Source organism: Symphalangus syndactylus, chromosome 20 (assembly GCF_028878055.3).
Source record: "Symphalangus syndactylus isolate Jambi chromosome 20, NHGRI_mSymSyn1-v2.1_pri, whole genome shotgun sequence".
In the NCBI taxonomy this organism is placed as follows: Eukaryota; Metazoa; Chordata; class Mammalia; order Primates; family Hylobatidae; genus Symphalangus; species Symphalangus syndactylus.
Genome location: NC_072442.2, coordinates 41,199,320 through 41,216,738, shown reverse-complemented (window position 1 = coordinate 41,216,738; position 17,419 = coordinate 41,199,320). Strand labels below are relative to the sequence as shown.

At 37.7% G+C, this 17,419-nt stretch overlaps 1 protein-coding gene across 2 annotated transcripts; it reads left to right on the top strand.

Annotated features, from left to right (window-relative positions):
• Nucleotides 1-1,243: 1,243 nt before the first annotated feature.
• KRT222 (keratin 222) lies at nt 1,244-10,051 on the top strand. Of its 2 annotated transcripts, none has more exons than XM_055258815.2 (6): nt 1,244-1,408; nt 4,378-4,506; nt 6,251-6,471; nt 8,699-8,775; nt 8,961-9,096; nt 9,810-10,051. In XM_055258815.2, exons 1-6 carry the CDS (start codon nt 1,313-1,315, stop codon nt 10,036-10,038), a joined length of 888 nt encoding a protein of 295 aa, XP_055114790.1. In that variant the 5' UTR covers nt 1,244-1,312; the 3' UTR covers nt 10,039-10,051. The 2 variants fall into 2 exon arrangements, with proteins under 2 accessions (XP_055114790.1, XP_055114791.1); XM_055258816.2 differs by having other exon boundaries at nt 1,317-1,490.
• Nucleotides 10,052-17,419: the final 7,368 nt, after the last annotated feature.

Below are 17,419 nucleotides of genomic sequence, written 5' to 3'. Positions count from 1 at the left end.
TGCAGGGGTAATACATGGAACACAAGCAAGTTGTCAAAGAGCCACTCCCAGTGATGTCATACATCGCTGAGCAACCTTGGGCAAGATGCCTCAACCTCTCTGGCCTCAGTCTTTTCATCTTTACAGGTTAGAAAATGTCGGGGATTGCAAGGATTGGATGGAATGATATGCCGAATACACCCTCCGAAGGGCTCAAGTGATTGCAATGATTGGATGGAATGGTACATTGACTACACCCTCCAAAGGACTCAAGGGTTCTTTTGGTGAATACACCAAAAGGTCTATTTCTTCATCCTTGTTAAAACTTTGGAAATGTTAACTCACAACTCTCATAGTCTACCAGCACTTATCTGTAGCTACAGCTTCACCTCAATACATCAAACTCTATCAGGCCAGCAGCCCTTTTTGAGCTCCACAGTATGCATTTGAGAGAAATACAGTCAGTCAGTTCTGAGCTAATGACAATTGTCAATTTAATCTGATGGTAGCTTTTCCAATAACTGTCAGAATATTTAAGATTTACAACATACTCTAATGACCTACCATAGCATTTCTGTTTAAAAGATCCAAACAGTGAGAAAAACTGTAAAAGAAAATTTTGACTATCATGTTTTGGGCCCAGATTTATTTCCATGCAACATTTTGAGAAAACTAAATATAATAATTTTTTTTTTTTTTTTTTTTTTGGAGACAGAGTCTCACTGTCGCCCAGGCTGGAGTGCAGTGGCTCAATCTCGGCTCACTGCAACCTCCGCCTCCTGGGTTGAAGCAATTCTCCTGCCTCAGCCTCCCGAGTAGCTGGGATTCCAGGCGCCCACCACCACGCCCAGCTAATTTTTGTATTTTTAGTAGAGACAGGGTTTCATCATGTTGGCCAGGCTGGTCTCGAACTCCCGACCTCAGGTGATCCACCCACCTCAACCTCCTAAAGTGCTGGGATTACAGGCATGAGCCACCATGCCTGGCAATTTTCTTTATGTTATGCCCCATTTCCTTTTCACAAAAATGAACTCCCCCTCCCCTCAAAGTGCTCAATTTTTACACGGAACCAGTAGAGGTTTTTGAAATTTTCCTTTCCTTCATGAAGAATCTGATATCTCTACTATACCAATAACAATAGGAGCAAAGAGTTTACCCTGTATTTGCATAATTAGTTAGAAAGATGAGAATTTCCGTGGCCTCTGAAAAAGGAGCTCTGCATCTTTAAGACTCTGCGAGGCTCCCTGCCTTCCGCGCAGACCGAGCAGACTCTGCCGCAGCGACTCATCCTATCGATAAGGTTCAGTTAGCCAAGGTGGAGGATGGGAAAAGAATGGAACTGTCCCAGCTACTCAATGAGATCAGGGCAAACTATGAAAAGATCCTCACCAGAAATCAGATAGAGACGGTGCTCTCAACAAGGATCCAGGTAATGATTTCATACAGACAGGCACCTTCCAGAATAAGGAGACAGTCCATGTCTACCCAATTCCTGTCCCGGCCTCTCTGAGGTACAGTATTTCCTTTTCGATGCAGCATCTATTGGGGAAGGAATTTAGCTTCTACTGCAATGTGACTGGGACTACGGGGGAAATACTGTGATTATATTGTTAAATTGCCATTAAGTAAGTGTTGATTGATGCATTTGATTTTTATATAAATTGTGAGGTTCCTATCATTAACATGGGGTCAACATACAATAAAATGGTGCACTCTAACCTCTTACAGACAATCTTCAGGAAGAAAGCATTCCAAATACCCTTCAAAGATATTATGGAGTTATTTGCAGAGATAATTTAAATAACATCTTTAAAATGAAAAACCTTTAAGTAAGATTTATTAGCATGTATGCTTTCTAGAGATAAACATTTCTAAAAGGTTTCTATCATCTTTTTAACGAGTTCCGTTTTATACCAGATTGTTATAAATAGAAATCATCTGAGTGTGTGAACGTGGCATTCAGAAACAATGATATAAATTATGACCATTGAAATTCCCCAAATTGGTAACGATTCTCCACTAAGATTTTTGCTTCTGTACTATAAGATGAGAAACGTTTCTTTCCATTACAAAGCTTGTAATATTTAAGTATTTAAAAAAGAAAAAGAGAGCCTACTTAGATAAGGACTAAATCCTAACTTCATAGACTTAGTTTTAAAGTAACAATCACCTTCAGCAATTAATTAAGTTCTCAAGTCTTTCTAAACAAATTTACAAACAAATATTTTAGAAACAAAGATTAAGAAATTTAGGAGATTTTTTAGTTTACCTATCATATATGGGTTCAAGTTATCTTCCAAACCCTGAAATACAGCAAAAAGTTTACTTAAGAATATCACCCAAAATTTAAAAAAAAATTGGTAGAAAAATGTCAGGCCTTTTATTCCATAAGCAACTCATTTTTAGTTCCATTGTAAATTTCACCTCTAGATAACATTTTCAGTCTTCATAAAGAATGATCAACATCTTAGATTAAGCAAAGTCGCTGGTACAGGTAAGCGTTGGGATAGTTCATTCACCTTTACAAAGAGAAGAAAAAAATCAATAGATGACAACTTCTAAAAATTGTAAACAAAACACTTAACTTTGCAGTAGTAGAAATATGAGTTTAGTTTACAAGTCACAGGGCCAAAATGAGTAAATTCAAATGAAAAAGCAAGACTACGGTGAGTTTTGTTTAAAGTGTCTTTTAATTTGAAACTACTTTGGAGGATTTTCTTCCAAATAACTCAGAAAGTCAGCTGAAATAAATTCAAGACAGCCTGATTAGTTATTTTTTTGAATTTCTAAATAAGCTATTTTAGTTACAGATTGTTGTGTAACACCCCAAAACTCATCTGGGACCTCAATCGTCTTGGGGCATGACTGGGCTCACTTATGTGTCTGGCACTTTGGCAGGGCATTGCGGAAAGGCTGGCTCCGCTGGGACTCTCTCTCACTCCACGTAGCCTCAGGGTCTCTCTCCATCTGGCCTTTCTACAAGATCTCTCCAGCAGGGTATCCAGACTTCTTGCATATTGGCCCAGGGCTCCCAAAAGCATAGAAGTGGAAGCTATCAGGCTTCCTAAGACTTAGGTCTAGAAGTGGCACAGCATTCCTTCTGCCTCATTCTACTGGTTAAAGCAAGATCCAGGTCAGCCCAGAGTCAATGGAGAAGGGGACCACTCTAGGATTCATCTTGGGAGATAGAGTTCTTTAGGGGCCGGCCATCTTGGGACTGTAGTTACCAAACAAGCTTAGCTGCCAGTTCCATATTCGAAAGCCACAAGACCAGCAGATACCAGCAATTTTCTGTTTTCTTCTTTCCAAAATTCTTTACTTTACCTTCTGTAGTTGCTCTAGTAGGTGTTGCTTGCTGCGTGACTTTGCCAAGTTAACACTAAGAACAGATTTTCAACAAACCAAAAGAAATGTACGAATTTTCTTCTCCGATACCTTGCCCTAAACTTTATTCATAAACTTTCATTTACTTCAATGTTTCCTTTAAAAAATCTAATGTATGATAAAATTAAATTTTTTAATGTTAAAATATATTTTTATAAGAATATTAAAAGTTATAAATTTTGCTTCAAAATACTACAATCAATTCTATACATTGTTCTCACTGTTCCTGGGGCCAAATGTTAAAAATTCTGTCAACAGATACTTTCTTTTAATTTCCACATCAACATAAAAACATTTAAAGCTAAATATAAAATATTCTACTTTTTTTAATAGGAGAATATTTAGAAAACAATCCTTAGAGAAGTCATTTTTATTATTTATTCATTTTATTACCCAGATACCCAAAATTAATATGCCTTTTAAAAAATCTTCTTGAAAAAGGTAAATCAACAGATTTTCTTAATATGAAAGTCTATTTGTGAGCCTTATTGCCTATAATAACTTAATTCTCTAAATTGCTAGTAATGTACTTCCTAGCAGTATTTACTCCCTGTCCCTATACCTGGTCCCAGGATTGATCAGTTTTGGGGGTACGGCTGTTTATTTGCTTCTGCAAAGCAGCCTACAAGAAAATGTGGGGGGAAATAGCTAATTTTCAATCCTTCCTCCTAAAGATCCATAAATAATGAAAAGTTAAGAATCAGAGATCACAAATCTTGGTCCTGCAAACTGTTTTCATTCATGTAAATGTATTTTTCCGTATTTCATAGATTGTCATAGTTGGAAGGGATTTCTTGAAATCATTTAACAGGAGAAAACGGGCTAAGAACGCAATGGACTTACTCACATATTTAATTAGTTAACTAGGCACTAGAACACACATTATAATCTAACAAGTTAAGGAAAAATGTTTTGATTCCTATACAATTTTTCTATAATTGCTTTTACACATCTCATTTTCAGAAGCACTCCTTGTTTTTTGTTTGTTATTGTTGCTGTTGGCTTTCTTGTTAGCTAGAAGAAGACATAAGCAAAAAAATGGACAAAGATGAAGAGGCTTTGAAGGCAGCTCAAGCAGAACTCAAGGAGGCCCGACGCCAGTGGCACCACCTGCAAGTGGAAATTGAATCTCTCCATGCTGTGGTGAGAATGATCCCAAAAGTAACTGACCCATCGAGTCCTCAGATGTGATTTGATTAAGAGAAGGAAAGGATGCATGTCCGTTTATTTACTGTGAGAAACTGGAAATCAAGGCCACTGAATTCTATCCCTGATCCTAGTTTAATTACTCACCCCTCCCTCCATTGTGGCAGTGGCTGTTACCAGCTCACTCAAGGTTTAGTTCAGACCTGTAAAAATGAAGAAATCCTTTCTTATTACCTTGGGACTTTCTAGTTGCTGAAGTTGGGGAATAGAGCATTCATTATTATCCAAAGTCTTTTAACAGTGGGGATTCTTTTATCCATGCCATTGAGACATTGAATAAAAAATATTTAGGCCAACACTGTGGCTCACCCCTGTAATCCCAGCACTTTGGGAGGCTGAGGTGGGCTGATTGCCTGAGCTCAGGAGTTTGAGACCAGCCTGAGCAACATGGTGAAACCCCGTCTCTATTAAATACAAAATATTAGCCGGGCATGGTGGCACGCGCCTGTAGTCCCAGCAACTTAGGAGGCTGAGGCACAAGAATTACTTGAACCTGGGAGGCAGAGGTTGCAGTGAGCTGAGATCATGCCACTGCACTCCAGCCTGGGTGACAGAGTGAGACTCTGTCTCCAGAAAAGAAAAAGAAAAATATTTAAGCATGTTTGGAGCAAGGCACGGTTGCTCACGCCTATAATCCTAGCACTTTGGAAGGCCAAGGCAGCTGGATCACTTGAGGCCAGGAGTTTGAAACCAGCCTGGGCAACATGGCGAAAACATCTCTACTAAAAATACAAAAAATTAGCCGGGTGTGGTGGCACACGCCTGTAATCCCAGCTACTCGGGAGGCTGAGGCATGAAAATCACTTGAACCCAGGAGGCAGAGGCTGCAGTAAGCTGAGATCAGTCAGTAAGCTGAGATCATGCCACTGCGCTCCAGCCTGAGCGACAAAGCGAGACTGTCTCAAACAAACAAACAAAAAGTATTTAAGCATGTTCCTAAATGCCTTTTATGAGCAGTCTGCTCTGGCTTTGATATTCAACATACGATATTTTCTTTTTTTCTTTTTTTTTTTTTTACAAAGCTTACCTCTGAAGTATACTTTCGATAATTTAAAAATCAGATAATTCAGAGTGATAATAAGTTAATCACACTGCAGAGGATTTTTTTTTTTTTGCAGTAAGAATTATCACAGGATGTCTTTGAAATAGAGAAAGATCTCTAGTTACGTACATAAAATACAATTTTTTAAAAATTAGGGTTCACACACAAAGCTGTAAGGAAACACAGCTCTTGCATAGGTATAATAAAATTATTGCAATCTTTTTAAAGTAAAAAATAGAACATAAAAGAATGAAGACAGCCAGGCGCGGTGGCTCAAGCCTGTCATCCCAGCACCTCAGGAGGCCAAGGGGGGCGGATCACGAGGTCAGGAGTTTGAGACCAGCCTGACCAACATGGTGAAACCCTGTCTCTACTAAAGATTAAAAAAATTAGCCGGGCGTGGTAGCACACGCCTGTAATCCCAGCTACTTGGGAGGCTGATGGAGGAGAATCACTTGAGCCCGGGAGGTGGAGGTTCCAGTGAACTGAGATCGTGCCATTGCACTACACCCTGGGCAACAGAGTGAGACTCTATCTCAAAAAAAAAAAAAAAAAAAAAAGCCATGAAGATATTGCAAATCAGATTTCAGAAACACATTCTGTGTTACTGATTCACTGATGAAAATCTATATAAAACAGGAAAGGGGCCTTGAAAACTCCCTACATGCCAGCGAGCAGCATTACCAGATGCAGCTGCAAGACCTAGAGGCTGTGATTGAAGGACTAGAAAAAGAGCTACAGGAAGTAAGGCGCGGCATCGAAAAGCAGCTTCAAGAGCATGAGATGCTTCTCAACACGAAGATGAGGCTGGAACAAGAAATAGCAACTTATCGCCGCCTCCTAGAAAAAGAAGAAATCAGGTACCTAAATCCATTTAGTTAATGACAAGGGGCCAGAAATACAGAGCCACTTATGCCATTGTTGATGTAGTCAGAGAAATTAAATCCAAAAAACCCATCATCATCATGGTGTACTCACTGAGCTCATACAATAAGATATGCATTGCAAAGAATATATGAAAGAACAATCTCTAGTCTTCCAAAATTAGGAACCAAATAGCCAAAGTCAGCTAGAACAAAATGTAAACAATTCTAGATTACTACAAAAATGATCTTGTAGTCTTGGCCGGCTGCAGTGGCTCACTGCTGTAATCCCAGCACTTTGGGAGGCTGAGGCAGGAGGATTACTACAGTTCAGGAGCTCAACACCAGCTTGGGCAATATAGTGAGACCTCATCTCTACACAAAAATTTAAAATTCGCTGAGCATGGTGGCACACACCTGTAGTCCCAGCTACTTGGGAGGCTAAGGTGGGAGGATTGCTTAAACCCAGGAGTTTGGGATTACAATGAGCTAATCATGAAAAAGACCTTTCCTGAGCTGGGTGCAGTGGCTCACGCCTATAATCTCAGCCCTTTGGGAGGCCGAGGTAGGCGGATCACCTGAGGTCAGGAGTTCAAGATCAGCCTGGCCAACATGGCAAAACCCTGTCTCTACTAAAAGAAAAAATAATAATAATAATACAAAAATTAGCCGGGCATGGTGGTGAATGCCTGTAATCCCAGCTACTCGGGAGGCTGAGACAGGAGAATCGATTGAATCCAGGAGAGGCAGGTTGCAGTGAGACGAGACCGTGCCACTGCACTCCAGCCCAGGCGACAGAGTGAGACTCCATCTCGAAAAAAGAGAGAGAGAGAGACCTTTCCTAACTTTCTCACTTTCCTTGCCATTCATCTCTTCTAGGATTAGTCTGTGCCTTCTAAGGATCACCCACAATGAAAGCCTGGAAAATCCACAATCACCACAATCCCCCTGACCAAGGGCTCACCCTATACCACACATCAAACCCCAAAACAATAATCATTACTATAATGTAATTATATTACAACCATGGAAAGCAATATTATTTTGAGTCATGATTTAAAAGACTACCAGATGTCCTGATAAGAAAAGATATCAGAAGAAGAATTCTTATTAATTCATACATCATAATCTGTAATGACTTATAAGGTCATATTGCTTTGAGCATGACATAACCTCCAATTCTCCAGGAAGAAATCTTTATTCTTGCTTGTTTCCAAACTCTAAGTCCTCTATAAAACTAGATGAAAATTAGGTGGAACAACTTTAGCCTGTAATAAATCTTGACATTTATTAAATCTTTGAAAAAACATAAACTGAATTAAAAATATACCACTTACTAGCTGAGTGACCTTGGGCAAGTTACTTAACCTCTGTGTGCCTCAGTTTTCTCATCTGTAAAATGGGAATAATGCTACTACCTACCTCATAGGATTGCTGTGAGGATTAAATGAGTTAATGTTTGTAAAGTGCTTAAAGCAACACCTGGCACATTGTAAGTTCCATGTAAATGTGTGTGTATACATATCATGTATATACATATATGTATATATGTAACTATATAGTTAAATGGTTATAAGTTTTAATTCCTAATCATTCCAGATCCTATATACATGTAACTATATAATTGTTAAATAAAATGAATGGTTGTGAATTTTATTTAATTCCTAATCATTTAAGATATTGATCAAATAGTCTTTAATATTTCCATAGTAAAACTTTAAAAAAATTAGGCTACACTTAAGATATACAAGAAAATTTCAAAAAAATATAATGACCACCTCTGTACCCACTTCCCCCAGTTTAAGAAGTAAAATAGTTCCAAAAAAAGAAAAAAAAAAGAGTAAAATGTTTCCAATGTTGTTGAAGTTCCCTGGACAGCTAAGCCACATCCCCCAATCTCATGCTCCTCCCTCTACCTGACCTGGCTTCTGAATTTGATGCTTATTAGTCTCATACATTTATTTATAGTAATATGTATGTATTTCTACAAAGCATGAAATTGTTTTGCATATTATTCTAAACTTTATAAAACTATAAAACTTCTTTTTTCACTCAATATTATTCTTAGGAGATCCATCCATAAAGATACAGTGTAGCCTTAGTTCATTTCTTTTCAGTTAAATAGTGTTTCTATTGCATTAATATAATTTATCCATTCTCCTGTTTGTTTTAATTATTCGCTAATACAGTGTTGCTCTTAAAATATAATTCTTTCTGATTTCAGATATTATGGTTGTATCCAAGGTGGGAAAAAAGACAAAAAGCCTACCACAAGTAGAGTTGGTTTTGTTTTACCATCAGGTGAGTTTCTGACATAAATAAACTCATTTGAAAAGTGAAGTACTATTTACAGGGATTACTTTATAAGGAAATTAAATACTCTAAAGTAGCAAAAAAAAAGCAATATTTGAATAAAAGTTTGAATATAATTTGTGAACAGTAATTCAATATTGTAATTTAATATATCATAAATAATATTTTTACAGCCATTATAAATGAAATATCTTTTACTACAAAAGTCCCACAAAAGTATGAGAATGAAAACGTAGAAACAGTAACCAAACAGGCAATCTTAAATGGGAGTATCGTTAAGGAGAGCACTGAAGCTCATGGCACTATTCAGTAAGTAAAGAAACTTTGACTAAGAAATAATAATAAATATATGTAAAGAAATTAACTTTGAGTAATCCAGTAATTACTCTTCTGTTTAAATGTTTCCAAACATAGTTTTAGTATACTGTGATTTTTCTTTTTTGTGACGGAGTCTCGCTCTGTCGCCAGGGTGGAGTGCAGTGTCGTGATCTTGGCTCACTGCAACCTCCACCTCCTGGGTTCAAACAATTCTTCTGCCTCAGCCTCCCACGTAGCTGGGACTACAGGTGCGCAACACCACACTCAGCTATTTTTTTATGTATTTTTAGTAGACATGGGGTTTTAACATGTTGGCCAGGCTGGTCTCATTCTCCTGACCTCATGATCTGCCCACCTCAGCCTCCCAAAGTGCTGGGATTACAGGCATGAGCCACCACACCCAGCCTATACTGTGATTTTTAATCTGACATATATACATAAAAACTCATGGAAGAGTACTCAATCCTTAATTTGCCATTTTTTTTTGCAAAAATACAACCCAAATATGAGAATTCCTAAAGAGAAATTCCATACAATTCCTTTGAAATTCTATTCATATGATTTTTAAAGTATGTACATTATAAATTCTATACACTATAAATTATACAAATTTCTTGATTTTTCCATAGATATGAAATACATAATACATATTTTTAATAGACCCATACTGCTTCATTATTAAAAGTTTTATTTTATCATTTCAGGACAGAGAAAGTGGATGAAGTTATTAAAGAATGGGAAGGTTCTTTCTTTAAAGATAACCCTCGATTGAGGAAAAAATCTGTTTCTCTTCGATTTGATCTTCATTTAGCAGCCACTGATGAAGGATGTTTAGAGACTAAGCAGGATAATCTACCAGATATAGAAGTCAGGCTTATCATGAGAAGATCATGCAGTATTCCCTCTATCAAACCTCCATCAACAGCTAATTAATCCAAAGATAGTATTTGACTTGATTTGAAAATGTTAGGATGGACCAAGGTGGGCCATACCAACTCCCTGTGTCCCAAAATGTAAGTTATTACGTATGTATGGAAAATGTTATGATCAATATGTGGTTCTCTTCAGAAGAAAACAACAGTAAAGGACATTTCTCTGAATCTAATTATGGAGATATATATATTATATATATATATATTAGAGAGAGAGAGATATATATATATATGAATGAGAGGGAGTAGCTTAAAAATAAAATCACAAATTCAGTACAGTCTCTTTCTTTATATTCTCCCAATAGTCTTCTTTTTCCCTTGAAACTTCATCAGAGACTGTAAGCATTAAGCTGGTTTAGTAAAGTCTTTGTCATTTTTTTCAATGGCTGAATATGCTAAGGAAAAAAGAATTGTTTGAATAGGATTGTATTATGTTAAGAGTCACACTGAGTTATTCACCATTATTCCATGACTGGTTAAACCTACAATGTTTGTTCTATTTTTCAAAAACAGCAATTATAAACAAGTTTTTAAAGGGGGACTCACTATTCACTTAACAAGGATTCTTCATTTTGAGATAAATCATTTGTATACTGAGAAAAATAAGAGTTATTTTTCCATGAGAAATTCTGAGCAAACTATAGAACACACCCCAAGGCTAATTTGAGATAAGTAAAATTAAGTTAATCTACATATATCTAAAAGTTTTTTTTTTTGTAATAAGTATATGATTTCCGGAATACTTACTTTACTCAAGGAACTTTAAAGGTTGTATCCCCCACCAAAAAAAGAAAAAAAATCAGAAGGCCAACTGCGCAAACAAAACATGAAAAGCAAATTCAAAAGGTAGTTACTATAGTTATCAGAACAGTTACCCACCATCCCAGTTTTTCCATCTGTAAAGCTAAATGTGATTAGAGTGTTTGCTATGAGCCGTAGATAAGATACTATATGAAGTATTATAAATATTTCTTGCAATCATTTATGTGAACTAAGATAACGGTATTGTTATCTAAGCTAAGATTATTTGCAGGATTTGTTCTTAAATCGTTCAAATTGTAATAAATATGGGTAGAAAATATATTTGTGAATAAGTGAGGTATTGTTGCCAAGTTTTTAAAATAATCTAATTTGTTTAATACAGGTATATTTAAGATCTTAATAAATACCTGTTTTAAGACATTAGAAATTTATAAGCTCTTAATTCTTTTCTAAGCAGAAAAAGTAGTTGAGTACAACTCACCATACTTTTTCCCAGCTAAAGTATCATCTAAGGGCTATAGCTATGTTAGCATTTTAGTACAACCTTTAAAATATTTCTCTCTCTCTCTCTGTCTCTCTCTCTCCTCTCTCTTCTCCTCTCTCTCTCTCCATATATACATATTATATATATATAATTTTTATATATATATATATATCAACCAGAAAAATGTATGTTTTAACCAGGAAAATATTATGTTAAATAATCTTTAACATAATACAGGGATATAAAATTTTTAATTTTCTTTCAATTACTTCAGATTCCTTTGAGTCTGGTTTATTCTGTTTAGTGAAAAGGGATGATTTTGTTTTGTCAAGGATATAACAGCATGTTAAATGCTTATTCTTGCATAAGCATCTGACCTAAAATACATCCTATACATAAAAAATGTTTCATTTGATATTGCTAAATGCTACTAACTTTATTAAAGCTTTAAAAATGCAATCATATGAGCTATTGTACTAAAGTTACTGTACTAAGCAACAGTGATCATAATAAAGCAATATATCTAGCATAATCTATTGCAGTGTTAAAAAAAACTTAGTACTGGTTGTCATGAATGTAACTGCTTGTTGTAGTAATTCCAGTGTGCATCTATTGGGTATATAACATGTACATTTTAAAATACAGTACTTGAATTTATAACGAAGCTTTATTTGCTTTGGGGCATTTTAAATTGGGATACGAATTTACCAAAGTAATGATTCCACTACAATTTAAAAAATGAAACATGGCCAGGCACGGTGGCTCATGCCTGTAATCTCAGCACTTTGGGAGGCCAATGTGGGAGGACTGCTTGAGCCCAGGAGTTCAAGGCCAGCCTGGGCAATATAGCGAGACCCCATCTCTCTAAAAAGTAAAAATAAATAAAAATTAAAAATTGAAAAAATTGAAAAATGAATGCTAAAGCTGCGTTGTATGTGAGTTTGAATGCAGTCCTTTTAGCTCAAAAATATGTCTGCATGGTTAAGTGAAACAAAGAACTAATTGCTCCAATACGGTTAGTTCATTTGGGGAATAAAGAAAACTGCAATCACAGTAGATAGATAATGGTTTTTAACTTGTTTTACAAAACAGTTAAGAATGGTATATCAATATTTTATTCTAGTTTTTTAAAAATCAAAATAATCACATAATCCCATAATTCTGGAAAAAGTTTAATAATGGCAGCACCATTTGCAAAGCACTTACTCAGCTCCAGGTGCTGTGTTTATCCCCAGTAATCCCTAATCCTTCCTCACAACAATCCTACAAAATGAATAATATTATCCTTGCTTTATACATGAGTAGAAATTAATATTCTTCAATCTCTCTGAAATGTTTCAAATGCATGCTTCCATGACAAAATACAAAAATAAAGAGTAATTCCAGTTACTAACAACTGCAGGATCCTAGCCCTGGCTCTGTCACTAATTAACCATGTAACCAGGAGGGACCACTTTAAGTTCCTAGGCCTCAAGTTTTACACTTGAAAACAAAGGAAAAGGTAATGCTGGGTAATAATTCCTACTCTACCTACCTTACAATTGTTTGAAATAATATACAAGCAAAAATATTTGGTAAAGCACTGCTCAGATATACAGTACTATTTGGAAGAAAATTGTCTTTAAAGAATTTGTGGGGGAAATTATACCTGACAATGATTAAGTAATACTTCAAAACACAACAGGTAAAGATACTATTTTTAATTTTTCAATTGCTGCCAGAAAAGTTATTCTTTCCCAGTAGTCACCCAATTTGAACTGTTCTGTCATGATAGCTTTTAAAGTACAAAAATGTTCTCTATGCCAGGCACAGTGGCTCATGCCTATAATCCCATCATTTTGGGAGGCCTGGGCAGAAGGATTGCTAGAGCTCAGGAGTTCAAGCCTAGCCTGGGCAATATAGTGAGGCCTCGTCTCCATTAAAAAATTTTAAATTAACCGAATATGGTGACACACCAGTAGTCCCAGCTACTCAGGAGGCTCAAGTGGAAGAATTGCTTGAGCCCAGGAGGTGGAAGGTACAGTGAGCCAAGATCACGCCACCAAACTCCAGCCTGGGTGACAGAGTGAGACCCTGTGTCTCCAAAAAAAAAAAAAAAAAAAAAAAGTTCTCTAAAGATAACAAGTGATTACTATTTTAAGCCACTAAATTTTGGGATAACTTGTTATGCAGAAATATACGACTAATACTGCACATAAGCATATTTCTTATTCATTTGCTAGAGATCTTTGTATTGTCAAAGTTCGGTTTGTCCTTCAATTTGTTTTCTTATGTTTTTAGAATTTTTAAAAAATCTCTTGGCTGGGCATGGTGGCTCACACCTGTAATGTCAACACAGGGAGGCTGAGGCAGGAGGATCGCTTGAGCCCAGGAGTTTGAGACCAGCCTGGGCAACACAGTGAGCCCTCGTCTCTACCAAAAAAAAAAAAAGAAATCAAAAAATTAACCCAGTGTGGTAGTGTGCACCTGTAGTCTGAGCTACTCAGGAAGCTGAGGTGGGAGAATTGCCTGAACCCAGGAGGTCAAGACTGCAGTCAGCCTAGATTGCACCACTGCACTCCAGCCTAGGCAATAAGTGAGACCCTGTCTCAAAAATAAAAATCTCTGAAGTCAAAAAATGCTTACATTAATTTGAAAGTTTCCATTGGAAATGTATTATGATACAAGAGCCGAAATTAAATTCCAGTTAAATAATATGCATACACATTACTCAAATTATCAACACACGAAATCAAAGGAAAGTTTGTCCACAGGGCAGAATTTGGTTCTATGTTTACAAGTTATGGCCAGCATGTACACACAGATTGCCAATATTTGTGGGCATATAACAAATAAAGGCTCTAAAATAAGGTATATGTGAAAATCAGTACAAGCCTTTCCAAGTTTCCCTCACATGCTTACACTCTAGACTAGCCTTGGCAACCTTTTCCATCGAAGCCCAGAGAGCAAGTATTTTAGGCGTTTCAGGCCATAGGATCCCTGTAACAACTATGCAACCCTTCCCTTGTAACCACAAGCAACGAAAGACAATATGTAAATAAATGGAGGTGCTTGTGTCCAAATAAGGGTTTATTACAAAAACAGGAGGCAGCCCAGATACGGCCTGCAACAATCTCGTTTGGCTACTGTGCCCTAGACTCCCAATATTATCAGTGGATAATAGACCCCACACCCCAGATTCTCCAGCTCTATCCTGTTTTCAGTGTTCATCCTTTCCCACACCATGTGGCAACACTCATGTCCCAAATCCTCCAGGTTACTTTGAGGGCAACATAGAGGGTTCTAAAAGCAAACTGTGCTTTTTAAATTCTGTAAAACAGCGTGAATCACTCTGTCCTGGAAAGCTGCTAAGCTTCAATATTTCACAACTATTTCCAGCTATAGAAAACAGAATACCCATAACTCCTTCTGCTTTCACAGAAACAGCTGAGAAAATTAGTTTGTTTCATCATTTTGTCTATAACCAGAATTTCATAGGCTATTTGGGTCAGGTGAAGCTTTGTTCTCGCTTTCCCTTGTTTAAGAAAAAAAAAAAATCCATTATAAAAGCTTCAAAAGAACATACTACAAACTCCATGGCTCAGTGGTTGGTTCATAATCTTTCTTGAGTCACGCACCTCTTTGAAAATCTCATGAAAGAATTAACCTATCAGGAAAAAAGCCATAAAAATTGAGTATAATTTTAAAGGGTTCATAGATCACTTAGAGCCTATTCATGGACTACTGGGTGTCCAAGGACTTCAGGTTTTTCCTTATTCTGTCTCATTTTCTCTTTTTTTCTTCTTTCTTCCCAGTCCTACCCCTAATTCTGTCTCCATCACTAGTTTCACAGAACAATGGAAAGAACTCAAAGAGACCTGGACTTGAACCTTAGCTTACTTAGTTTTGGCTTCCCTGTCTTGGGGAAAGAAGAAACCCAAAAAAGTATGAGCGGTGTCAGAAGGGAAAGCAGGCCACGTTTCTGGATCTTGCTACCAGAATGAAAACTAAGGCCTAAGTTAGGCCTTAATTGGGCCTAAAATTATCTCTGGGGTTAACCACTGAGCCCATGTGAGTGCTCCCAACTACCCTTATAGTTATATTTAGTTTAAATAGTCATATTGATGCTGTATCCCAAATTTTCTGGTAATAATCACAACTCCAAACATCTGTCCTGTAGTTACCATAAATACCCTTCTAAAGGCAAGATCATATGTTGTGATGTTTGCTTTGGGGGAAAAAACTCATAATAAGTAAAGTCCATCTTGCTGGATAATTCACTCTTCAGTTTTAGTTTCTTCAGGACTAGAGAACAGATTATTTTTCTATTATCTCTTGCCCATATCCTTCCTTCTTTTCTTTTTTTTCAGAAAGGGCCTCTGTCACCCAGGGTGGAGTGCAGTGGCATGATTACGGCTCACTGCAGCCTTGACCTCTCAGGCTCAAGCGATCCTCCTACCTCAGCGTCCCAAGTAACTGAGACCACAAATGTGCACCACCACACCTGGCCAATTTTTTTTTTTTTTTTAAGAGATGGGGTCTCCCTATGTTGCCAGGATGGTGTTTCTTAATTTTTCAAATCTTTGGTAGAGAAAGAACCAAGGGAAGAAAATGAGTCATTCATTTATTTACTCTACAAGTATTGAGCATCTAAATGTGCTGTGTACTGTTCCAGATGTCAAAAGTCTCCACCCTGATGGGAAAAAAAAGACGGCTGGGCACGGTGGCTCACGCCTGTAATCCAGCACTTTGGGAGGCCGAGGCGGGTGGATCACTTGAGGTCAGGAGTCCAAGACCAGCCTGACCAACATGGTGAAACCTCGTCTCTACTAAAAATACAAAATTAGCAGGGTGTGGTGGCACATGCCGTAATCCCAGCTACTTGGGAGGCTGAGGCAGGAGAATCACTTGAACCCGGAGACGGAGGTCGTAGTGAGCCAAGATCGCGCCATTGCACTCCAGCCTGGGCAACAAGAGCGAAACTCCGTCTCAAAAAAAAAAAAAAAAAGAAAGAAAAGAAAGACAAAACAAAATAAATTCATAAAAAGTATAGTATGTTAGGTAGCGATAAGTGCTACAGAAAAAGTAAAGCACAGGCCATGAATACACTGGGGGTTAGGGAATGAGCTGCAATTTTTAAAAGGTCAGGAAACACCTACTAAGAAGGTGACATTTGAGCAGAAGCCCAGTGAGAAAGTGTATCAGACAATGTCACTGCTCCACTTAGGTCCCCTCCTTTCCCTTTTTGCCGTTTTTGGGCCACGCCTTTCCTACTATAGGGTGCTTTATTCCTAACATCTAAAACCTGCAGTTTTTCTTCAGAGGACTGCTAGAGACAACACACAGCGCCTCTCCAGCACTGCACTTGCCCAATCCTCCTACCATAACCCCAAAGGCAGGGAAGAAACCAGGCTGGAGTTGCTGGACAAAGCCAGAAAAAGAATGTACTGAAATCCCTTCTGAGGCCTTTGCGTATCGTACATTAATCCTTTACATGTCTCTGATGCATATATATATATATATATAATTTTTTTTTTTGAGACGGAGTCTCACTCTGTCGCCCAGGCTGGAGTGCAGTAGTGCCATCTCCGTTCACTGCAAGCTCCGCCTCCCGGGTTCACGCCATTCTCCTGCCTCAGTCTCCCCAATAGCTGGGACTACAGGCGCCCGCCGCCACGCCCAGCTAATTTTGTTTTTCTGTTTTTAGTAGAGACGGGGTTTCACCGTGTTAGCCAGAATGGTCTCGATCTCCTGACCTCGTGATCCGCCCGCCTCGGCCTCCCAAAACAGCTGGGATTACAGGCGTGAATATTTTTAAAAAAGCAATTTCATGTACATTTTCTCAAGCACCACTCAAGCTGCCTGTCCACAGGGCAGACGACCTCTCCTTTAGTCTTTCCCTTGAATATGCTTTTCAATTTCATTAATCTCTCTTCATGAGTATAACAATATTGGAAAAACTGGACAGAGTATCACTTGTTCCTGGCTTTGCAGACTAGAAATGCTTCTAGTCCCTGTTGGCACACTCAGGATGGGGGCTATGGGAAGCCCAAGAATTCAGCCTCTCTCTCTAAATGTCAACTGTTTTCAAGTAACCACAGGTCAGGGATCCCATCTGTTCATTCTCCCTCCACAGTGGCCCACAATATCCATCAGG